At 38.4% G+C, this 26,496-nt stretch overlaps 1 protein-coding gene across 1 annotated transcript in view; it reads left to right on the top strand.

The window, feature by feature from the left end:
* The window catches only part of LOC140237929 (protogenin B-like), a 79,477-nt gene that overhangs the window by 35,034 nt on the left and 17,947 nt on the right, over nt 1-26,496 (top strand). Inside the window, exons 3-12 of the mRNA XM_072317859.1 lie at nt 5,570-5,720; nt 11,381-11,661; nt 15,660-15,818; nt 16,734-17,021; nt 18,823-18,951; nt 20,367-20,525; nt 22,060-22,165; nt 24,647-24,849; nt 25,413-25,628; nt 26,294-26,392. Coding sequence (XP_072173960.1) covers nt 5,570-5,720; nt 11,381-11,661; nt 15,660-15,818; nt 16,734-17,021; nt 18,823-18,951; nt 20,367-20,525; nt 22,060-22,165; nt 24,647-24,849; nt 25,413-25,628; nt 26,294-26,392 — 1,791 coding nt within the window. The remainder of the gene's footprint in view (nt 1-5,569; nt 5,721-11,380; nt 11,662-15,659; nt 15,819-16,733; nt 17,022-18,822; nt 18,952-20,366; nt 20,526-22,059; nt 22,166-24,646; nt 24,850-25,412; nt 25,629-26,293; nt 26,393-26,496) is intronic.

Here is a 26,496-nt window from a genome sequence, read left to right as displayed (position 1 = left end):
GAGTAAAATGACCCAGAAATGCGTGCGCTTCTAATTCTATCAATGCTTCTTGTCTTGCATGACCGCCGATCGCAAGCAAACGAAAAGCAGTTACACTGTACATGCTTTGCATGTATTGCATGGCATGGCAGTGCGTGAGCAGCGCCAATGCGCAAGCTAGCGCGAATAACTGGTCGACTGCTAGTGCTCAAAACTAATATTTACTGTACAAATTGCACCGGTAGACATAAACGAAAACTTGCGTAAAATTTGTTGAACAGTGCGATATCTTGCATTCTGTTTCTCCCTGATCGGGGCTGCTCTTTTTCTTTCTACTGACCCCGCCAATGCTTTTTTTTTTTTTTACTGGTCATGTCGAACCGGTAACTTGTGGATTTCCTGAAAAGTTACCAGTCCGACGGTGACTTTTACCGGTCTTTGACCGTCGGACCAGCGCCAGTGTGCAGCCCTGTTAAGTAGCGCATATATGCATGCATTGATTGGATTTCGTGCGCACGCACGCATGTGAGCCAAAAAGGTAGCTAGCATGCAATGCATGCTATAAAACGTAGCCTGCGCCCCGCGCGGCCCGAACACAATTACGGCGGGTCGATGAGATAAAAAAAAAAAAACATTTTTAGACTTTTTTTTCATTCTTTCTTTAGCTTAAAATGGATAATTTTGGGTTTAAAACCATTCACAAATTTGTAGAAGATGAAATTTGTGGCAAAAAAATAAACTTGAAAGAGCAAAAAAAAAAAAAAGAAAAGAAAAAAAAAGTGACCTGAAATTTCCGTGATTTTTGGTCGGTCGCGAAGGGCAAACAAACCATTTTTCTTTTTTTGGCCTAACCATGGTCATTATACAGTCTGTAAAAGGAATGCACTGTATATGCCGTATAGTTTATAGTTAATCTATTTTTTTTGGGGGGGGGGGGAGGGAGGAGGGAATCAGGATTTCCTGACATTTTTGTGAGTGGTTAAATTTGCAGTCATGGAGTACAGCATTAATGGATGGAGAAATCATTCATTTTCACCCATTTTTAAGAAGCGAATGTAGCGATCCTGCATTGAAAACAAAAATTCTATACAACAGTGTGATAAACTTATGAAAAAGCATTGGGAATTGCCAGTCATACAATGCATTCCTAAAGTCATTCAAAGATCATTCAAGTGAAGCAAACATTCACGGTACTTGTGCTAGTTACATTGTACTAGTACATGTATGCACAAACATGATTTAATACAAGTGTGCAATACACATTGTATCATGTTCACATGTGATGCATGTGTAGTACCTATATAATGTACAATGTACATACACTGAAATGTACTTGTGCTGCTATGTAAACAGTAAAAATCAATAGCTCTTTTGGGATCAGGGTTGATAATTTTGTACATGTTGTTTAACTTGAAAAATTTGTGATATACATACTGTAAAGACTCGCAAAATACATTGTTTACATGTACACGTAGGCCTGTGCATTCACCGTATACAAAATACAGTAATGCATTTCCTGGAAACGTACGAAACGGAGAGCTTTTGTGCATGACAGGCCTCTTATTGTACACTGCTATCTGAAAGTCACTGCATGTGTAAAGTTCAGACCTACATATTCATGTACAATTGTATGGCGCTTTCTGAAGATACTGCCAGGGCTATATGCAAAGGGTATTATTTTTTGCCTTCTGTGTAAAGGATGTTTACATGCACAGAGCACAGGCACTACTTTCTGCAGCGGACGAGTGCAGGAACAGGGTAGACAAACATGGGAGGGATAGGAGCAGATAGCAATTTTCCTCGGGGTCTGGCCAACTGGTGTGCAATTTTACCAATTCCACTACACACTGATGCTTGCTCTCCAGTCATTTCACATAGACATTCGCACAAAAAATGTGTATGCTCTCTGCCCTCATACACAGGCACATCCACACACACACACATAAACACATGCACACCAGGCGCAAACATACACACACTGCAGTAGGTAGGATAGTAATGAATTCTTGTGGCCATGAACTCTGCAAAATGTTGGCTCAAGTCCAGAGCATCCACCACTCCCCCACCCCTCTTCCTGCAGTCACTTTGCCCCATATCTGCTCGCTGGGTTTTGTGTCACTGCAGCAATATGCATCTGTAGGCCTATCTTCACACAATACTAAGCTACAACAAAAATGTATGCTGGATCTTCAAGTGAGGTAGAGTGTACATTTTACCTGTCTAGGTCCTGGTGTACTGGTATCGAATTTATTCCTTAGCTTCATATTATTGCCAGTGACACAAAATGTTTTAACATGTCATACATACAGATCATACAGTATTTTTTAATAAAACACAAACAGTAGAAAGTTTGATGCATACAGTGTACTTGTACGTACATGTACATTGTGTGTAGAATACATGTACAATTGTAGTAACTGTCTATAAATACAAAATTACACAATAAACACATTTATAAGACTCCAAACATTTTTGCTATTATCACACTCCAATACTGTAGCATTCAGAGGAAATGTATGTAAAACGGATCGTTTAGTTATTGTTACAGTGTAGCAATGTTTAGAGGAGAAATTGATATACAATGTAATACACATTTGCACTATTGAAATGGATGGTGTTTAGTTTCTGTACAAACAAACAAAATGTATTGCCTCTAATATCCTGTCTCCTAGCAACAGAATCTTTAAATAAAGCACTGGGAATGAATTAAAGTGAATGTGATACATCTCTATGTACCAGGCTTACATGTAGCCCAGAGTCTATGGTGGACTTTTCTTTGGATTCAAATGCATGATTCTCATGCATATAATCCTGTATCGAGTAGTACTCTGCAGTTGTATTGGACATCAATTCAAGATCAATTCAATTTTCAAGAAATAAAGTACAATTGTACGAAAGGTCATCCCATGGCGGTCACTTTGACCATAACCCATCCTTCCTGGCGTGCATATTTTCCCACGCTACAGTTTGTAATCATGTCTTTATTGATAAGTAAAAACAAAGGACATGTTGACATACCGTAAAGTTCCATGTATAGGACGCACTATTTTTTCCTCGGAAACATAGAAAATCGGGGTTGCGTCTTATACACGGGTACAGTCGAATCACGGAAAAAAAATCTGTCACGTACACCCAATTTTATAAGGTCAATTTGGGGCCATGTATGGCCATCGACGTTCGGAGGGTAAGCAATCACTAAAACTTACGGATAAATGAGCTGGACACACACAACAGCTGTAAATACGAGATAAACTTACATCGGCCTTGTGTAGTAAACGATGTATCAATCTGGCCATAGACAACAGCTGTAGAGGTCTACCGATGTACCTGTATATCACTGTCTACCAAGCTACCAACAGCCAACCTAGTAGCTGAAATATGCGATGTACAGGTATCATGACTAAATTACCGATATCGTAAAACTTATCAATGTACTAGTATTGGGTATGGCCATAGACAAAAGCTGTAAAATACGGAGTAGGATCGACACTATGTCACCGTAATGTGAACGATGTGTGAAGCATGCATGCTTATCCATGGCTTTCGTTTACTCTTCACGAGGCCAGGATAGCATAGAGCTACACTGTAGCTAGCTAGCTAGCAAGCCTTTTGCAAAGGCAGCAGCTGCAGCTGCAGAGCTAGAGGCTCTCGCAATGGACTCGCGTGCACACAGCGATCGGATCGGAGTGCGCTTGCCCGTTGCGCTCTGTGTTTGCAAGTCCATTGCTCTCTGTGCAGTCGCAGCGGACGGGTGCAATTAACTCACTGTTTTCATTTTGACCTGACCTCGCTTTCCTCTTGAGTGAACACGTTTCGCACGAAAACCGCTAGGAAAGTGTCATAGCAAAACTGCTGTAACTTTACTATTTATTCATATTTTTTGATAATCCAAACGGTTATGAAAAGTAAAAACCTCATTTTAACCTGCCATTATGTTACATTTTTTAAATAACGACGATAAAATATTCCAAAATGGAGCATAACTTCACTCTCAAAACGTAAAATAATTATCAAAAATCGTTGCTAAAATTTCACATTTTGACTTCGTGAACAACAAAAAACTTTCAAGTATGTTACTAAGTATGTATTTCTTTACGGAACTCTTAACTATCACATTCGAAAAGTCATGCATCCAGATATGTCTGGAAATAATCGAAAGAGGTGCACTGGACATATGGCATGTAAAGACACAAATACTTATAGTGAACAAATTACAATATAGCTATATTTACAACAGATTTGTGAGGTTGACGACAATCACACAGAATTAATCATGTTACATTTCCCCACGCAGTACACATAAAACTATTTTACATTTCTGATTGCTGAATTGTAATCAGCTGTACTACATGTAATTTCATATTTTCCTGGATACGTATTACATAATTTTGAGTGTTTAAGTGTCAATAACCAATGACTCATTCCGTTATTTTGTCCAGGATGCCCCATCACATGAAATTCAAATCATTATATTTGTCTGGGATACATGCATTTTCAAGTGTTCTAGTGTCAATGTAAAATATTATATTTTTGCAGTATGAATTTTTTGTGAAGTGGAGCCGAGCCTTTTTCACGGCATGAAAATTAAAGTGCCTTTGGCATTCAGTGCATATAAACATCCAGAGTAGACAAAACTTTTACATGCATTTTCATTTCAGAAATCTTGGCTCTCACTAAATTCACAAAATTAAATGCACGCAAACATTCCTTGTTTTACAGTATCCACAAAATTTGCCATAAGAAGTTTCTGTAACTTCTGTGTAATGTTTTGTGTGATCAATGCAGAGTTATAGAATGTTGTTATGACCTTTGAAAACTGTCTTATCTTTCCCATACATACAGAAGTCCAATGTTTTGTGTGGCACCACTGATACAATGTATGTGTACCATGATAAAATACACATCTGTGTACAACTTGCGGGTGTGTGTGTGTGGGGGGGGGGATGTTTCCTAGGACAAACAAACAAATCTTTACTCTTGAATGAATACTGGTATTTTTTTTTTTCAGGGGTTCAGTATCCATGAAGTTTGCCATAAGAAGTTTCTGTAACTTCTGTGTAGTATTTTGCATTATCAGTGCAGTAATAGAATGTTGTTATAACTGTCTTACATGTATCTTTCCCATTGTTTTAACAAACAGAAGTCCAATGTTCTGTTAGGCACCACTTACAGTACATACAATGTACACATAATAAAATACATGTGTGCATATATGGATGTGTGTGTGTTTGGGGGGGGGGGGCAGATGTTTCCTAGGTCAAACAAATAAATCTTGACTCTTGAATTAATACTGGTATTTTTTCTGGGGTTTTTGTATTCTATAGCAGTATCTGCAGTGTCCTAACTTAAGCACAGGAGAAATGAGGAAAAATCTGGAAATTCAAAAAATTTCAAATCATTTTTCACTGAGCATATGCTTGTACCTCTTGTACTGTATGCAAAATATATTTCCAAGATGTGAATTGTACAAGTGGAAATGGTACTGTACATCGTCATTTAGTAGCAAAACTTGTCTTGAATGGTCTGAATAGGATAAAAAGAATTGAATCATGTTCTCTTTCCTTCTTTCGATCTAATAATTCATCTGCAGGGATTGGCATTCCTCAGGTATTTCCAAGCAGCGTGGAGGTAGAAGCAGGTACTTCCATTCGACTCCTCTGCAGAGTGGAAGCAGAGCTGCCAGGGGGTTTCAAGATCGCCTGGTTCAGAGATGGTCTAAGTGTAGCAGTGGGAAGCCAAAGGTAATTGAAGATGGTTAGATGAATGATAGGTGGTTAAGTGCTTAGTCGATGAGTCAAAGTCTCTTTATTGATGGCTCCAAGTCGGTTAATGATGTTGACATCTTGATAAAATGATGATGGAAGATGACAGTACCTGTTTGTAATATCATGAGAGCCCCCTACACTTCTGTTGTGTACATCTTGGCACATGATATTGTGTACTTAAAGTTTTTCTAGTGATATATGTACAGTATTTGTAAAGCAAGATCAATGATTGATTAGAGGGATTGGACAGCAGAGCTTGATAGAGAATAAATCATTTGCTCAGTTCCGTTTTAAGCTGAAATATGTTCATTGTTTGTGCATCATAAAGCTCCACTTTAGTTTTGATAAGAAAAGTTTTGTTTTGTTTTGTTTTGTTTTTTTGACAGAAAACTCAACTCTAAACTTTATGTACTAAATAGCCGCATTTACACTTACTAACATCGCGATAAAATCGCGATATTTTGGTTCCACCATTTACATGCGCAAAAGCATGCGAAGTTTGAGCTTCACGAAACATCGCGATTTTTTGGTCGGTAGTGCGCATGCGTAATTTACCTCTTTTCAACACAGCTGAGTGGCAGCGCGCGCTATTCTGTTCGTTTTCACTGCGGTGCAGTATATTTTGATCACAGCTAGCTGGTTGGAACATTGAGCCAGGGCTTTTTATCAGTAAAATGCACCAATGCACACATAAATTTGTGCTTCTCGAGACTGTTTACTTACGGTAAAACTATATAGCTTGCTATATTAGATCACATACGCAGTACTGCCCTACTTTGGCAAAAGGAAGCAAGTGACATACCACCCAAATTTGAGTTATTGATGTTTTCATAATTCACATAATGAGCTCTTCTTCCAGGCCAAATTTCATGCAAAAACACTCATCCTACTAAGAGATATATTAGATAAGACATCATGATAGTCCATTGACGTCAGTGTAAATGACAGACACATTTTGCTCTTTTACGAGAAATGTCACTTTTGTCACTTGCTTCCTTTTGCCAAAGCAGGGCAGAGTAGGTGTGTAAAACTTCATCTAAGTATGGAAAAGTTGATGACAGCAGCATTCAGGAGGATCATGAAATTTCGCCGATATGACGAAAGTGCATGAGAAGTAGGACTTGGAAGTTAGAACTGGTATTTTATCAGGCGACAGCAAGAACTCACACTTGTTACGCACTCCTGTATTCCACAAACAACGTGTATCGAGAGCAGTATGGGCACTCCCGCAATCAACGCATTTCTGGGAGAACATTATTTTGTTAAGTCGTCATGGGGTGATGATACGTGGTTGGAGAACTTCAGGTTTGCTACTAGTAGTAGTTTTCACGTACTAGTTTCATCAGGGAGAGTGAGGTGAGAGACCACGAGCCGATCGAGGATCGGCCGTTTAGACCTGTACACTGTACCGTGTACTTAGTACTCTGGCCAGTGACCGACGTACTCTCTACACGTTCCAAAGAGGGATCGGGAGCGTGTGTAAACTCCCGGTGCAATCCGATACCGAAAGTCACGTGATGAAAAATTGCGATATTTCTGCAGCTTGGGTTTACACTCGCTAACTTCGCCTCAAACTTCGCGATGTTTCAAAAAATCGCACTCCGGCTGGCGATTTTTCTGGCGATGTTTCGAGGGCATTTGGGTGTAGTTGCTTAGCAACTTGCACCCAAATGTCGCAATTTTAGAAAAATCGCGATTTTTCCAAGCAAGTGTAAATGGGCCTAATATCTCAAGTATATTTACACCAAAGCTGAGTACATGTAAGTTTTGGTAGATGAATTTCAGAAAAACATAATAAACAGCTCATTGAAGATGATAGATTTTCAAAAAGACTTCTGGTATAGATATGAATGTTTGGGGCAATTCAGTACAATGTATGTTTGTAAGCTTTGCATTTCAGTCACTTGTTTATCAAAAGTATTTGAAGGAAATTTGATTGAAAAGCTATGCTTTAATAGCATACAATGTACTTATCATTTGATTTTTTTTTTTTTAATGTAAAAACTATCATATGGGAATCCTGACAACATTTAAGGCTGTGGTTTTGTTTTGCAATATTGCGTGGGCATGAGTACCTGAAGGTGTGGTCAACTTTCTGCTTTCCATAGTAGGTACCTGTATAATCTACGAAAACTCACTTGGGGAAGAAATACCACCAGTGGTGGTACCAGAGGTACCAACACCAAGGGTATTAATCTGACAATAATTACCTTCTGTGTATTCATATGTATGCTAACACAGAGTTTGTATTTAAAAGAATATACGCTGCCTGGCCTTTATGTTGCCTGTTGTCTTACCGTACCTCTTTTGAATGTATAATGTATTTCTACAGAAGCATAGCATTGGTGCACATATTGGTTTCTATTTCAGCCATACCAGGTTACATCACAAAAGAAGGGTGGCATTGTATTTCTACATGTATGCTACAGTACCTGTATTTCCTCTTGACATTAAGCATGCTGATTACCTTATTTCACTCAGTGGTGGAAATTTGTATTCTTTCGGGAAGATATATTACTTTCTTTCAGATAGCGCATACTTGTCATTTGCTTGGAATATACTATGCCATCAGAGCAGATCAGATGGGTACTTAAAGGACAAGTCCACCTTCATATGTACATAAGGATTGAGAGAATGCAGCAATATTAGTAGAATACATCAGTGAAAGTTTGAGGAAAATCGGACAATCTGTTCAAAAGTTATGAATTTTTTAAGTATCTGCACAGTGCTGGATTAGAAGACTACTACAGTGTATGATATCACATGCGTACAACGATTATAAGGAAAATAAAATGAGAAGTTCACAAACTTTACTTTTTGAATAAAGTGCACATTTCTTCGACTTGTTACTGACGTATACATATTAAGGTAATATCATTCCCCCTGCCTTCTGAAAGAGAGAAGTTGAGTGTTCTTTCGTTATGCGAGAAAAATGGAAATATCTTGAATTTTCTTTATTCTTTCTTTATATCGTTGTACTCATGTGACATCACAAGCTGTAGTAGTCGTCTCATCCAGTCGTGATTGAGCAGAAACTTCAAAAATTCACAACTTTTGAACGGATTGTCCGATTTTCCTCAAACTCTCACTGATGTATTCTACTAATATTGATGCATTCACTAAACCCACATGTCTATGAAGGTGAACTTGTCCTTTAAAATAGCACCCAAATGACAGTTATGTATTATTTAAAAAAAAACACTTTTTTTTTTTCCATTTTGGGTTTAAATCATCTTGTTGACTTTTTGTAGGTAATTCCCTACAGTTGTATATATGCATGATTGCAGGTACTGCTTGTATGGTACATGATCTCTAGGAATTTGCTGCACTTCTGGCTGGTCAACCACATCCCACTGTATTTGGGTGTGCACACAGTGTACCTACTGTACTAACGTCATCAAAAACAAATTAAGACTAACGTAACCAATATGTTATGTACAAGGGAACTTGCCACTGGGCATTACTAGAGTAGAAGAGAGTTAAGTGTACCTGTAAATCTGGTTTTATGGCAAAACGACCCAATATTTTCTGTGAAGAAAGTGGTAATATTCATCATTGTTTTGCTTGATACATTGTACCTGAATATCACAAAATGCAAGTGTACCAAAAATACAAGGTAAAAGAGATACACTGTAATAGATTATGCTTATTTTCGAGTCAAGTGAAAAATAGGGAATTGATGCTTGGAAAGTACTGTACACAATGCACATGCAAGCCATATGTTTTGCATGTAATTGGGTCTGGTACGACAATTTCAAGAGTACTGTACCATAGTTGAATTCGCTGCCTAGGACCACATTCATGACATGAGAAAAAACTAAGAAGTGCTATCACATTTTAAGAGAACAGTTAGCAATAAGCACTACCTTGGTTGTGGAATGCAATGCATTTGTATTACAGAAGGTAGAATTTAGATGTTCATGGAATAAATTTCATGGTATTACATAACAATTGGCTATAGAGGTATTTTGAATATGACTGCCATATGATACTCTGTACAAAATTTCATTTGTAGAGCAATTTCGTTACATAGAGTTGTATACCATTTTGTTAAAAATGTATGTGTATCGACTAAAATTGCTATTCAGTTTCGAGAAGGGAAATTATGCGTCGGGTTGTTAATCTTGCCAATATTGGTTAGCTTGCAAAATTCACAAAACTGAGAAGTATACAGTGTAAGCAGTGATAAGTGCAGTGCTGTAATGTATTTACCTATGGAAATTCACTTGTTGTATGATGTCCATTACTTGTTTTAAGGGCACACAGACCCGATGGTTTAGTCGAATGCGGATGTCATTCATGGAAACGGGTTAAAGCGTAAGCGCTAAAGAGGAGTTGATAGCGTAGGTGTCTGTAGGAAACTTGTGCCGTCCGCCTGTGCATGCATTCGACCAAACCAGCGGATCTACAATGTACATGTGCATTAATAATTTTGCAGCTTGGAATTTCAAGCTCGAAGGTACTACAATGCACTTTGTACATCACCTATAATATTCTGTAGTGCAGAAAAAACAGAAAATGACTGGCACAGTGTACACTCAACTTTCATTCAAAATTATAAATATGAGGTTTATTCTGTAGTATTTGGGGAAGCTGAATCTTACATGGCAGTAACTTATGGTGATACACTGTACAAGATTAATGGTTGTAGTTGATCATGATATGGTAATTAGAATGTACAGTATATCATATTTTCTGTAAGAATTTCAAGCACCCAAAGTTTGTTTTTGTTACAAACATTAAATCAAAGGAAATATTACCTGCACCTTTTACTGTCACAGTATACATAGATTGTTCGTTTAATTAAAAGTGGCACACCCTGCATGAATGCAAAGCTGCAGATAAAGAATGGTACAAGGGGTAATTGTCCGTATCATCTTTAAAGTGCAGTCCCATACTGTGTTCAAGTTGACTTCATTGAATAGAGTGAACTCGGACACACAGAATAGAAGAAGTAGTATGAAAATCTATGTCGTGGAATATGAAAGGTGTGGAATTTTGAAGTTCCATGTGTTTTCACTGAGTATGAACATTGATTGCAACCTTACAGGCAAATTGGAAGCTCTTGGCATTGATGTCATCTCTATAGAAGTCTCCTGTCGGATAAATATTTGATCATGGTTTTGATGATTTTAATAGTACAAGTGCTTTCTTCTGGTAAAGTCATTGCTGCAATAATCAGAGACAAAGGATACAACATACTTCTATTAATTTCATAGCAAAATAAAGAAAATTTAGTATTGAAGATTACTTTGTGTTCAGTTGAAAGGGAAGATGTGTGAAATGATGACATCGTTTATTCTGCCAATTTTAATACAATGTATGCGGCTCTGGCTAGTATCACTGATTCTGTTAAAAAAAAAGATACTGTAAATTTGTTTTCTTTCACATTTCAGGTCGGATCTGATGAAGCATCTACCATTCTATTCATTTGATTTTGCTGTAGTTATTGAAGCCATCTTGCAAATGATATATTAGATGGCAGTTTGATTTGTTGTACAAACAAAGTTGTAAATGCCTCCCAATATCTAGAAGATGGATGTATTCATTGTTTTGAGTAGCAATAGATGAGGCAAGATTTTTGTTGGTAATATTTGATTGTGACCATGCATTTATGCCTTCTTTGTGTCATCTAGAATAACCCAATTACTGGCGGGTAGTGCTATCCTACATATTACCTCGGCTAGTCGTGGGGACTCGGGCCAGTACAGCTGCAGGGCTAGCAACCAATACGGGGCCAGTAGAACTAGTATCCACACAGCAACTGTCACTGTTGTGGATCCAACTCCGGCAGGCCAAGATCAGTGGGGTATCAAGGTTCCCCCCTCCACCACAAAGGCTGTAGTGGGAAGTGATGCGATCCTGGAGTGTCTCTTGTGGAGGGAGGAGCGGATGGAAGTTAGCTGGAATAGAACAGGTGAGAAATTTGCCACTTCTTTATAATTGATGCACTGCACTGTACCTTGGGTTACATTGTACCATCATGGGCCGGGATACAGCATTGTTGACCAAAAACCACGTCATATGCTTAAAGACAAGGTTAAAATAAATCAGTGAAATGACAGGCAACCAGTCATATCTCTTCACTGTGTGGTCTGAAATGCATAAAGGATTGTAGATGAGTGTAAAGTAGTGACTGTAAAATGTAATCTGACACTGCATCTGTGGATGGGATTTTGCAGGAATTTGGTCCCAAAAGATGCATGAAACTCTATAAAGAAACAAGTCATGGAGGAGCATTTTGAAATCTCGTTGCATTTTGAAATTATTGCAAAATGTTTGTATTTAGGGAAAAAGAAAAATATGATTTTAAGGAATCTCCACGGATAAACTAGAACTTTGATGGAGAAAGGAGAGATGATGTGGTGATAGAGTAGATTTTCCTCGTGTTATTTTTCTTTTTGTGTTCTGAAATATATTTGTGCTGGTGATACACAGACTACAGTAGGTTGGCAAGATTAAGGAACAAGATGAGCAGTGCTTGAAAAAAGAAATGTGCATTGGTGCAGATTTAGGTCAATGTGATCTTACATGTAGAATGCAGAAAGTTGTGAGGACATACAATAGTATGCTTGAAGGTGATGTCTGAACTTTATTGGAGGGAAAGATGTAGCATATTACATACTTCTATGAAAACTTATCTCACACATAAAACAGAAGGCAGGGGAATACAATTTTTTGATAACTATTTGAAGTTTCCACAAGATTGGTTGAGGTCGAGTCAGATTGCAAGAATGCATTGGGCACTAGTCCATAGTGCTGAGCGTGATATACTGTGTACCACGCAGGAGGTTTATGTTCAGATGAGCTCCATGCTTGTGCCACTCCAACCAATGTCAGTGTGAAAGAGCATTGGTTGTGTGTGCTTTTGTCATTTTGAATATGAGTGGGGCTTATTGGAAGATCTTAGAACAGCTTAGTGTATCTTTTTGATGAAACCTCATATACATTGCATTTGTGATTGAATTAAAAAAATAATATCAAAATGTGTGGTTAAGGTGTTGTGAATACACTTGTTCAGAACATGTATTTTTGTATGCTAGGCCCCGTCACACAATTCTAGCCAAATGTGTATTACAAGTACCATTAAAAGACACTGGTACTCTGCAGAGAATGCTACTTCAAGTGGCGGTACACTTTACCAAAAGTTGGGAACTTATCCCAGATATATAAAATTACATGATACTGGAAGTTGCTGAATTGCTCTTGTTACTCACATAACCTTGTGCTGACAGAAAACATAGATGGAAAATGTGACAAAAATGTAGCTTCTTGAATTGTTTTGCAGAGGTGATGGTTTTCCCATCAAACAACTCATAAAAAATACAACATTTATATCTAGTGAAATGCTCCTGTCATTATGAAAGATTTATAGGTGTAGTGAAAATAGACATATTTTTGAAATCATTATTTCCATTGAAAAGTAAAAAAAAGAATCAAATTTAGCACTGCTATAGACTAATATTATTAATATTGTTAAAGCAGAGTTGAGAGAATTTATGTCTGCCTCTTTTAATAAAAGTTTAATCTCAAGTGCTTACTTCTTCTAACTTAGAAGTCAGATTTTTAGGCCACAGATTGCCCCTTTCTCAAAATGCCACAAGGCACATATATGATCCTTGCCGTTGGTTTATTTTAATTTCTATCTACCTTCAGCTTTAGTGATTCACTATCACAGAGAGCTACATATAACTGCTACCGCATAAATGAGAGAGGGAGAGCGGGAGAGAGAAAAGGGGGGGGGGGGTGATAGAACGAGTGCAAAAGAGCACGGAGAGGCAAAATGGGATTGTACATAAACAATCCCCTTTGATTCATGGTGATTGGACAAGCCAACAGGTGTCCCATGTAAAGAGTGGGAGGTGCAGAGAGTGAACTTGACTGAAGCATAGTTATTGGTTACACTCCCATAGGTCAAAGGAACAACTGATTTATGGCAAGGCCAAGGTATAGGGTTAGGAATTAATATTGTTGTCATGCTTTTTTTTTGGGGGGGGGGGGGCAGAGGGGAGAGGGGGAAGGGGGGGGGGGGCAAGGGTTTTGAAGAGGGGAGGATATAGATCCTGCCAGATTCTGTCATTATGCCTACCATCATCCAATGTGTGTCAACAATAGATAATGTAGTGCATTGAGGTAATATCACAGACAGATTCTGTTTCTTTCTTTCTTTCTTTCTTCTTTTTTTTTGGGGGGGGGGGTAGGAAAAGGGTTAAAGAGAGGAAAATAGACTTATGAAAAAGGGTTGAAGAGAGGAAAATAGACTTATGAAAGAAATTTATTTTATTCTAAGAAGATATTTTATGAATCAGTTTGATGATAGGAAAACAGAAACTCTACTGTACAGAAGATACAGTTTTAATGCCTCAAGATCAGTAAATTCAATTCTCCCTTGAAATGAAAACAAATGTATGTATGCCAAGTTGGTTCTTACTGTTTTTAAACCACTCTGTCACATTTGTTAGGAACTAGAACCCCAGCATGTTCCACATTACACAATGTACGTATAATCTCCATTGTTGTGGTGTGCCAGAAACATTACTTCCTTTGCAGGGAATGTCAATCTGCATATTTGGAGTACAGTTTTTGTTTCAGTAACAGGATGAGAATGATCATGAGGTACTCAGATTCATTTGTCATCAAATGTTGTTAACACTTGACACTAGAAATGTGTGCAGAAAATAGTACAGCTCTAAGGAATCAAAGAGTAAGGTGGACATTTTTACATGTTGCCATGCATGTTTCTATAGTGTTTCAAGAAATGAATAGGAAGTAGATAAAGAGAAGCCAATCATTGACAAGCATCTTTGTTCTTTGTTCTTTGTTTAAAGTGAAAATCTTTTTAAACTTTTTTGCAACTTTGCACATGATAATGCTTTGGTTGGTACATGAGTTGCTAAAACTTAAAGCAAACCAGATAAAAAGTTAAATTGACTATTCATGCCAAGGAACATATCATGTATGAGGTAATGTCTCTGAGACTACCCTTGCTCATACAGAGGAAAGAGATTTCTGCACTGTATCGATAGCATTGTATGAGAGGCATGAAATGGCCGACATGCAAATACTACTGATGGACAGAGATATTTGGCTGAGCATTGTGCACTTTATCTGGGATGCATCAGTTACATGGTAGCAGTAACAGTTGAGTTGCTTAAAGTTATCTTAAAATTAAAAATTGTATATTATACAAATGATGCACAGGATAGAGTGTGTTAGTGAAGGTGTGGCGCGCTCGAGAGTATTGACAATGGTGTGACATGCACGAGGCGCAGCTGAGTGCATGTTTGCAACCGTTGTCAATACTCGAGAGTGCGCCGCACCTTCACTAACGCCACGAAATAATCCTGTGCATTATTTGTTTTATAAAATGGGTCGAAAACCAACAGGATTATTCACGTACCTTTGTGGGTCAATACCAGTCAGCTACATGTAGCACTCGCTGAAAAGTCAAGATGTCCGAAGATGTTCGTCCCAAACATTTACGCACGTCGCACTCGGAAATCCCGCACATAAGTACTGTATGTACATATAAGAGTATACGTACGCCACGTGTTATGCACAAGAAAGGCTGCCGGCTGTTGTGGCAGCCCGCGGCCCGAACTAGAATTTGTTTACAGGATTGACAGCGCGTATAGTAGTGCGTGACGCACTCGTAACAACTGATTGAGTGCGCACTGCTAGTGTAAACATTGTGACGTACGTCAGGCCAGGGAGGTGGAAGAGAGACTCTTCTTAGTGCATTTACTAAGAAATTAATGCACGCACACGTGACTCATTTCAGCGCTTCCAATTGGCTACATTCTTGAACCCATTTTATAATAGGTGTGTATATATGGGTGGGTGGGTGTGTTAGTATGCGAGTGTTGATATAATATGTACTGCTGCAGCCAACTTTCTTTTGTTTTATAACCTCAGATGGTAAGCCTATTCCGTGGCAGAGAAGCACTATACTTGGCCTGCATAACTTGTTGATAAGGAATGTCACTGTCAATGAGAGTGCCATCTACCGCTGCCAGGTGGAAGACACCAGCTCTGGACAAGTGGACTCTGCTTCGGCAGCTCTCACTGTTCTGGGTAAGTCAGTCTCTGAACCTTTCCTTGTGAGCTGCGTGATAAAAGAGAAAGCATTTTTAGCAAACTAACATTATGGACATGCTGGTGTTTATTTCTCTCTGTCATCTTATGTTATGTAACTGTCTCTTTGAATTTATTGTCTGTCATGAATATTGATCTCTCTGACCATCAAAGAATTTGGAGCCTTTGTAGGTTTTTTTTTTGTGTGTGTGTATCAGATAAGGTATTGTGTGATAGCGAACAAAGCATACATGAGTTGAGTGGATCGAAGATATGCTACTTCTTTATCTTGGGATCAATTAGGATAGTTCAGGATGATAAATGAAATGATCCCTACATAAGTAATGAGAAATGCTGTTTTAATTCAGGCCAGGCTCTGGTGGATGCTTAGATGTATGAGGTGGTCAGCATAGGACTAAGCAGTTGTCTGGATGCTTGCCAGGGCAGCGTGAATTTTGAGAATGTGAACAAGAATTAGCTTCTGTGGTTATCAGAAGCATGTTGCTTGCCACATAACCTCTTTGATTATCTGGACTAAAAGGTAGATTTGAAGAAGCATGTTGAGGGTTGGGGAGAATTTTTAACAACAGTGATGTACTGTACATGCCATATATTTCAAGGGGCTTTTGTTAGCCAAATTTAGCTAGTCTGGTGCTATTCAAGAATTATACAAAATGCAAAAGAAGTGGCTGTGATCTCGACATGAGAACGACGTGCATGCGTGCATTTCTCCATCCATTACTGAACATTATGATCATGAATTCAGCCGCTAGCAAAATTATGAGGAAGTCCCATTTTGAGAAAAATTAGACTCGCTAAATATATGGGGTATACAGTACTTAATTCTTGGTTTTGCGAGGGAAGTTGCAGAAGAGTACTGACATTTGCCTTGTTTTTGCTGCACTTGATGTCTAGGTCCACCTCGTTTCCTCTCACCTATGACTGACCTCGTGCGAAGTGAGAACGCGATGGTCAGAATTGTTTGCAACGTGACAGGCTCCCCCACTCCTCACGTCAAGTGGTTTCACAATGGAGAGGAGGTGACTGTCCCCGGTCGCATCAGCATGTACCATCAGCCAGGGGGCATTGCGGAACTCCACATCTGGTCGTCAATGCCGCAAGACGAGGGCTTCTACCAGTGCTTTGCCACCAATGACTTTGGCACAGTGTGGAGCGGCATGTACTACACCCTCAAGTTACCTGGTAAGGGAGATGCCTCTTGTTAACAGCTTGTAGATATTGATATCCAATAACTCTCCCTTTTAAAGCCATGGGTTCACTGCTGTATTTCTCTCTGTAATATTGTACTGCCACATATCACATGTGGAATTATACTGTATACGCTATAATTTTCGCGTACATAAATTTTCCCGAATTGCCGCTGTCACACATTTTCGCGAGTGGTTAAATTCGCGATTGGGGGACCAGAGGAAATATGAAGTGGCAAAGAAAGTGTGAATTTTCAACTTAAATACTAGCAAATAAGAATGATACTAGTTATACACTGCATGAAAAAACTTTCCAAACTCTGCGAACTGGTAAGTTAGAATTCAACATTTTTGAAGTGGTTAAGTGTATCGCGCTAGATTTCTGACGAGTGGTACGAGGGATATGAGTAAATTCAGCGGCAACCAGCTGGAGCATACGAAGCCCCGGCCCCTGAAGTTGACATACAGTACTTGTATTAATGCAGTGGCATGCACACGCAAAAGCTATAGCGCACATGTAATCAAGGGTGACACGCCGCGCGTTTGTAACGTTGTGGCACAATGAAAAAAACAAAAACAAAAGAAAGTGGAATTTCTCGCAGAAATAGTATTGCGCCATCTACTGTGCTGTGCGAATGCTACTTACAGCGACTGGGCTGTGTATACTGGTAGTTCGACGTGGACGTGCTATGTACGTAAACAAGCTTAGCCAGTTTATATGGTCTGTTTGGTAAGCCGTGACATGGTATACTAGTACTGAAATGTTCGTATCATCAAGGCAAGGGGTTCATTTTGGAAGGTAATATTTTCGTGTGTTGTTAATTTCGCGAATAGCTCCCGACTCGCGAAATTTGCGAAAATAAAACCCACGCGAAATATATAGCGTATACAGTATTTGGGGATGTGCACATCAAACTTATGCAGGCCTATATCTCTGTGGCACATCTTATCCTACAAAAAACAAAACAAAGAACCTCAAAATTTGGACCAGTAACTGAGAATCCATATCACAAGTAATCTCTCATTTGACTGGGTTTTTGTTTGCCAGTTTTCTTCTTTCTTCATCAAATTGTGTGATGCACTCAGTGCTGCATTTTCCGTTACCTCACCTTCTTCAAGAAATGTCCAAAAACTTGCGTGTTTCATTAATGATATCATTTTAAAGTGCATTTGAACATGCATATTTATGCATTTTAAATGTATTGTCACTATTATTATTATTATTATGGCCTTCCTTATACAGAATTTTTGCTTTGAAGAAGTCATGTTTTCTTTTTCACAAGCAGCATTGTTCCCTTCATTTTTAGAGGGAAAAACATACCTTCTTGGCTGAAATATTTTGCTAAAGACTATCTATTGCTATTCCTTCTTTCTTGTGGCAGTTGTTGAAAAACAAATGAACACCCCCAAAGAAACATGTTATACATTTGAAATAATCTGCTGAATGCAAGCAAAACGAAGTGACCTTCAATCTGTGTGATGCTAATATGCTGGATTGTAGAATGTACTGTAAAAGTGGATATTTTCGCGCGACTAATTTTTCGCGCTTGGCCGGGTAAGAAGAGTTTCTGCGGAATAAAGACATCACGGACAGGAACGTATGGCAAGCAAAAATATTTGTGCTTTTATTTTCGCGCTTGTTTCTGGTTGTGCACAATGCGCGAAAATTTAAACACCGCGTAAATTTCCACTTTTACAGTACTTTTCACTAGTGATTTTGCACATTTTGCACGTGTTCATAGATTTACCAATGTACCCCTGTGTTAATCTGTATATTTTTTTTTCTTACTGAACAGAAACTCGTCCTCCTGTACCCACCAATCTGACTGTGTTTGTAAATGACAGCACATCTGTTATAGTGAAGTGGAAGCAAGTGGTGGACCCTGCAGTGTTGAGCTACTCCATATATTACTACCCAACACCAGGTGAGTTTCATGAATTGCCAGATGCTGAATACATACTTGCCAACTAGTAAGATTTTATCAGATTCAGTAAGATTTTTTACGTTAAAAATAGCAAAATCAGATTTTCTGTCAGAGAAATCAGATTTTTGAAAAATATTTAGATATACCTTTCATGTGTATTTTCTGAAGATTTGACCGAAAGTAAGATTTTTAACTTCAGTTTGCATATAAAATAAGATTTTTGCAATCCACGAGTAAGATATTTAATCTTTAAATGTTGGCAGGTATGTGAATGAAAGAATCTCCATTAGCAGCTCACTTAGGAAGTTATGGGGGGTGACGTGGGTGGTTGCAAGGAGCGCCATGATGTGCAGAAATGGTGTATCAGACAAAGCAAACAGTGATCAGTACACAATGCCAATGATACTGCGAAACCAGAAGCATATGCAGTATGAAACATGAAATGGCAGGACAAAACTGTCACATATGTTCACCACTAAGTCTGGAAGTGGCATAAAATTCAGTTTTTAATTGAATTTAAGGGCTATTATTATCTTTTGTAATCAGTAACAGGCCATTTAGTTGAAGAAACTAATATTCAATTCACATTTATTATTTGACCTTCATATCTTAGTACACAGATGTCAGTACAGCGTTATGTATGTTTGCCTGAAAATTTTCAGTCAGATGGCACACGTTTTGATAGGATGCCTGTTTGAAGCAGTTTGGGGGCAAAGTTATCTCTCACACAAAGATCATATTGTATGGGGTGTGTTGCACATGGGGGAACAGAAAATGATCTGACATCCCTGAAATGTACTGTTTACCTTGGAAATACCCAAATACACCGTATTACCCTCTGTGGAAAGAGAGGTGAAGATTTGATCAAAATTTGGTAAAAATTAAGGAAGTCATGAAAGTGTGAAGTTTCACTGATATTTGCAGAACACTTTTCCATCAATCAATATGAAAATGATAATAAGTAAGGTGATGTCATGCCCTCACAATTTGCTGTACAGTTTGCACACAAAATCTTGGAATTGTATTTTTGTTCAAACACATCTTTGCTCAGTCTCCAGTCCTAATGTATATGACTGATCATTATTCTAAAGTAATTCAGCCAGGAATGATAATGTATTTTACAATTTTTTTTTTAGCAGAAAAAATGAATATTCATCAATGCTTTGTACACAATCGATGGAAAATTGTGAGGTGCTGACATCATCACTCACTCATATGCATACTCATATCAATTGTCCCAGAACTGTTTTGCAAAAATTTTATAAATTCCCCAATTTTCATCTGATTTGATCATATTTTCACTTATAAAGTTTTACTCTCATTTTTCAGAATCATTTTTGATTGGTCTAGAACTTCCCTTTAACAATTTGTTGTTTTCCTTTGTCTCTTTGTCTCCCTTTGAACCTGGATAACAGATGGCCCCTGGGCATCTGAAGTGGCGCACAAGACCAAATATGAGAAAGTGCTGTCCCACTTGAGGCCCTACACAAACTACACCTTTCAGATCAAGTCCTTTGGCAGGTTCGGCGGCAGTCTGCCAAGCAGTCCAGTGTATGCACACACTTTGGAAGATAGTAAGTGTGTCTAACTGAATGTGCATGTTAATGTGATTGTCTGGCAGTATTTTTAGGGGAAAGAAGCTATTTCAAGTTAGCTGAAATTGTATGAGACCTCACCTCAGAGAGTGGAGAAGTTCTTCAGTGATGATTTTGTCAATTGTTTGTTTTAGCCCATTCCTCCCACAGAATGTATCGGGTTAGCAAGTAATGTAGGACTAATTATAGCAAGTCGCTACAGAGCAAGAAGTTACGTAAGTCTCAGAGCGTAGGTGTTGAGGTACTCTGCCTACTTCGTAATTTCTGTGGCTTATAAAGGTTCCTTCGAGCATTCTTGAAAGTTCTGTAATAATCTTCTACCTGGAGCTACATCATGTAAGTTCCAGGCCCGTCATATACACAAGCATACACACACATGATACGTCTGAAGGGAATTCCCACTCAGGAGTGTTTTACTCAAACATACCAGGTTCTTCTACTACCTGCTACTGTATTGTATCAGTAAACTAAATATATTATGTAGACACTGCCTAGAATGATATGGACTGTGTGAGCTCTTTCCTTTCACATGAATGCACTGTAGCTTTAACAAATAGGAACTTCTCCACTTATCTGGTCAATTTAATATGTACTCATACACACAATTAAGAAACCGTATCTGATTTTATGGCTATCGCTTGTGCCATTTTGCTTGATTTTTTTTTTCTTTTTGTCATAATTTTCAGGTACTGCATGATTCTTTTATCAGGGTCATCTTTCCATTTTTCTGAAGAAATATTTCAATTCTTTTCTATACATTGACCTGTAAAACGCCTATGAGATGTAGCTGGAGCTAAAAATGCTTAACCCGTTGAGGACGGTTTGATTTTGCTACAACACGCATTTCCCATAGACACCTGCCCGAGTATACTCGGGACTCGTCCTCAACGGGTTAAAGCTGTTGAAAAATATGTCAGGAATTCAATTCAAAACATTGTGGTCTTTTTTAGAATATATTTGAATGCCTACTGCAGGAAGTCTGATGTCATATAATTGTTTTAAAGTCAGAGAGAAGTTTAACAACAATGCTGATTATTTCCCAAAATGCTACCCAGGCATTAAAGTAAAGTAGTGTCGACTTTGATAATGTCTGTGTGCATCAGGCATTCAATCTCTCTTAGGGAGGGGTGCACAGGAAGTCAGGCCTGTTGATATATTAATGTTGATGACGATGATAATGATGATGAATAAGATGATAATAATATTGAGAATTATAATGGTTGTGATAGTGATAATAATTATGATGATAATACAAATCCTGTGCATACTAATATTAAAAATAATTGTAATTTATATAGCACACAACAATTAAATATGATAATTCACTCTGTGTTTCACAACATCATAACACTGTGTAGAAAACTTTATGTATGCTACATTTTGTTTAGTGTACACCTTAATATTGTGTACTCATGTTGTTGATATTGCATATACGATTTGTCTTCTTCAGATGTGGTACTCAAATCTTATTCAGGATTGTTTCTATCTCTTCTTTCATTACTTTCTGGAATAGTCCCAACTGCTGCCCCAGATTTCTGGCTCACCAGTAGCAGTCCTTACAGCATTGACATCACATGGCAAACTTTGCCCGCAAGAGAAAGCAACGGTGTTGTAAACAAGTGAGTGTCATTAATTTGAAATAAAATGACAGCTGTAATATCAGTCCATCGCAGGTACCATTCAACACATAAGAACATTTGTTGATAAAGATTGCGTTTGGAAGGCAGACTATCTTGTTGTAAATCCAGGGCCGGGGGAAGGGGGTGGGGGAGGGGGTAATCCCCCCTTGATGTTTCATGCAGTAATTCTGTAACGCGAGAAGGCCTCGTCAGGAGGCTTCTTAACTTTATTCAAGTCTCGCACAACTTTTGAGATCAAAATTGCAACGTCGACGCGTACTTTTATGAAGCCACGCCCATTTTTGTTACTGCATGTCACCCCAAAATGGGCACAATTTTGTGATTTTGTGTACATGGAAAACAGTTCTCTGTCATGAAAACCTGATTATTTTTACTATAGATCACTTTGATTCATTGATTTTATGCTTAGTTGGTAGAAAAGTGGTCAGTGACAATTTCCTATTAAAAAAAAAAAAATCGAAGAAAAAACGAAAAGTAAAAAAAACAAAGAAATACATGAAAAATTCCGAAAACGATAAAATACATAAGAATTGAAATAACTTTTGGAAGGTTTTTATGATGTGCAATTGTTGAATATGTTAAGGCAGATATACAAACCAAAAAGGTAGACTGTCGATGCTTTGAATTACGCTAAAATACGATTGTGGGCTTAATTTACATAATTAATTGATTAAAATTAGAAATCGATAATATCACAAAATCTTAGGTCACAATCTGGTAGATTACAATGTGGGTGTCATGCATACGGAATTTTGTTGCAGTTGCACCTCTGAAGGCCAAGATCTTGGGGGGGGGGGGGGGGAATCTGTCCCCCTTTCGGTTTTAGCATAGCCAAAAAAGCCCGGCCTGATAAAGGTTAACGGACATGCTCTTATATAGCTGGGTTGGGTGGTTTTGTATCTGCAAAAACACATTGAGATTGGTTGCCACTGCCTTGTCAGGTAATAGCATCTTGAGATTTTTGCTTTGCTTATGTCTACAAAGCATGTGACAATGATCTATTTCAGTCTTTCCAGAGACTGCAGTTTTCATTCATAAATGTATGGTGAACCAGTTCAGAAGGGGCAAAACACTGAAAGAGAGAAAAGAATAATTTCCATTTTCCCCTCATACCAGATTGTTCAATTGCTGTTGTAATGACATATCAAATATGCTGTATTGGTAAACCATTGCTGTGCCTTAAATTGTAGCCATGACTGTTGACAGGAGTCGTGTTGAAAAACGACGTTGGATTTGACACAGTTGCGTAGTCGAGATATTTCTGCATTTGGGACATCTATCAATTTACACAACATTCAGTTCAATTCAGCAAAGAGCTGAGCTGTAGAATGTGAGCATTTTTTGGTGACGTGCAACAGAACTGTAATAGCTATGGTTCCTGGTTGCGCAAATTCAATTTAGTGTGAAGTGAAGATGGAGAAACAAACTGGTTGAATTTAATCGTTGAAAGGGATTTCTCACACAGTTGACATAGCTGATATTCTGCCAAACTAGTTAATTTGGTTGCCAGATTAAATTTGCTGCTGCGTCAGACAGGCAAGTGTTCAACTTAAAGACCTGATATTGTTAGGGTGCCATGGAGTGGGAGGGGTGGTCCAGCTTTGATATGTTTGGGAATTCCCGCAATGAATTGTATACAGCCTTATTGATCTCACGGAGAAGTTGCTGTGATTCAGTGTTAATTTAACTTTGTTTTGTAATTAATCTGTGGTGGCATAAGGTACTGGTACTTTATACACGTATATATATTTATACCATGCAGTTTTTACATACCTTCACAAAACACACACATAAATATGTATACAAGTGCACAGGTATATGGGCAAATATACAGTTGGATACATTTTTTCACACTCATTTATGCATGTGAGCTTTAGAAGAAACAGGTGCAATATGTTATGTCATGTCTTTCTTTGTTATTGGGTGTATTGATTTCTGAGGTATTTATAAAATGAAATTATTCATTTTGTGTTGTGTTTATTATCTCTTGTATTTCATATTGAAATGTGTGCTTTATGCATGAGTAATCATGTATGCCACTTGATTCATGAAGATTTTCCATTTTATGGGCAGTAAATGAAATGAAATGAAGTACACACACATCTGCAGAATGTCAACTTGAGTCGAGAGTTAACAATGAGCGTATCCTTTGATGCATATATTGGTTGGCAGACACTATTCTTGGTTTTTGAATGTACCCCTGTGGGCAGCCAATGAAGATCAGTTCAATTGGACCACCCATGCCTCCCCACACTACAGGGCCTTTGATATAGACCTAGTTTCAGTAGATGAAGGGTGGTCCAAGAGATGGCTTTTTATCAACACAATCAAAGACTATTTAAAGTGGTAGACAACCCATTATTGTATTTCCTCAAGATCAGATTCTCACAAGATTTCAAACTGGCACCCCTGGACGACTTGTGAATGCGTCTATGGCTTTTCCTTTCTGTCATGTCCTAGATACAAGATCTGCTACCAAGTAGAGCTCTCGGAGCGCAGATTCACCTGCTTTGAGGTCTCGACAGCTGTGCCTCACCTGCTGCTGAACAACCTTGAGGCTGGCACGGAGTACGGCATCAAAATGGCTGCTGCAACTCACGTGGGCTTTGGTCCTTACTCTCAGTGGGCCATCATTCGCACCATGGCAATTGAGAACTGTACAGGTAAGGAATGCCATGGGGTGCTTCAGTAGGCTTGTGGACGTCAGGTATGCTGGAGTGATGTCAAGACTGATTTGTTCAAATCTATACAGTTTTCACTGATGTCATGGTGATTTGAATTTTGTAAATTACTGTTCATGTATGTAAAGACTGTTGTGAAGAATTGATGGCAATGTGTGATATCATAATATCACGCAATAGTGAAATAAGTTGTTCATGAAGTGAAAATATTCTTTACCTTAATTTGTGGAAATACATGATAGATTGTGGCGGACTTGTTGGTACGGGATAATTACTTCAATTTGATTTGAGGTAAATGAAATATTTGCCTTGTGTGTATGTACAATTCAATAAAGCCCTGAAGTGTGACGTCATAGCCATTTATTGCTGTGGAAACGGGCTCTAAACAACTGCAAGTTGCCCTTATATCTGTGAACACAGCGGTTGCTAACCATGCTCAAACAAAAGCCTGTTACATCATCATTTTGGTACTGTATATCACCTGAAAACCAATGGCAACATGCTCTACAGAATAGTGAAAATGCTTGTTTTATTTGTTGGGCTAGGTCCAGACACGCTTCGAGTTGTCCCCATTGTTGTGAATTCAACCACTGTGGAGGTCACCTGGTCTCTGCCAGCGTCTACGACGGCATCAACACCAGGCCCAGAGGGGCAGACTGGCCTGCTGGGCTTCAAACTCACCCTGACGGCGCTCCGTGATCGTTCACAGCAAATGAGAGTGTTTCCAGTCCATGCAAGGAGTACCATTCTTGGAAACTTGGGTAAATCTATGAAGGAAGTCTGTAAATGCCTTCTTTTGTATATAGTTTTATGAAAAAAGAAGAAGAGATTATTAATTCAGAGGGGTGAACATGTGCTGTAACAGATTTTTCATCAATTGTCACCCACTGTGCAAATGTGTATGTACAAAGGGTGACAACTGATGAAAAAGCTGTCGTAGTATAAACTTGTATGTTCCTTGATAAGTTAGAGGAAAGCAGCCCATTACAGCATAGAAAGTCGTAATGTTACGGCCAGTAGTAGCTTTATACATTAAAGTGTGTCTTTCCTTTCTATAATTTCAGGTGCTGTTTATATTTCACATTGGTACAACCTCACATTACAAAGTATCCACACAAAATATTAAAGTCATCACAAATACTTAGAGCACATTATGTCTTCGGCCAGTCCTGACAAAAAAAAAAAAAGTTATTAGTGACAATACAAGCATGCATATACAGCCGTACAAGCATGCATACATACACACATGTAGACAAACAGACTATGTTTATAGAGATGGTGATGATGACAATTATTCTAATTATGGCTTTTCCTTCAACAAATACGACTGCTACTTCAACTACTGCTGATGCTATCACTATTACAACTATTACTGTTTTGTCGCTTTTCACCAATTACATTATCAACCATATGTTTTCCCACCCAGAACCAGCCATGGCTTATAATTTGGTGATGCAAGGTTACAGCCATTGCGGTGAGGGTCATGTCACAGGGGTCACCTTTCAGCTGCCTCAGGCCACTGATGGTGAGTGTGTAAAGATTTGGCACGCTGTAACTCAGGACACTGTTATACCCCGGGTTACGGCATTGTGTAGCCCCATCTTGTGTTGGTAAGGTGTACAGTTACAC

This window comes from Diadema setosum, chromosome 14 (assembly GCF_964275005.1).
Source record: "Diadema setosum chromosome 14, eeDiaSeto1, whole genome shotgun sequence".
In the NCBI taxonomy this organism is placed as follows: Eukaryota; Metazoa; Echinodermata; class Echinoidea; order Diadematoida; family Diadematidae; genus Diadema; species Diadema setosum.
This window is presented reverse-complemented; position numbering and strand designations above follow the sequence as displayed.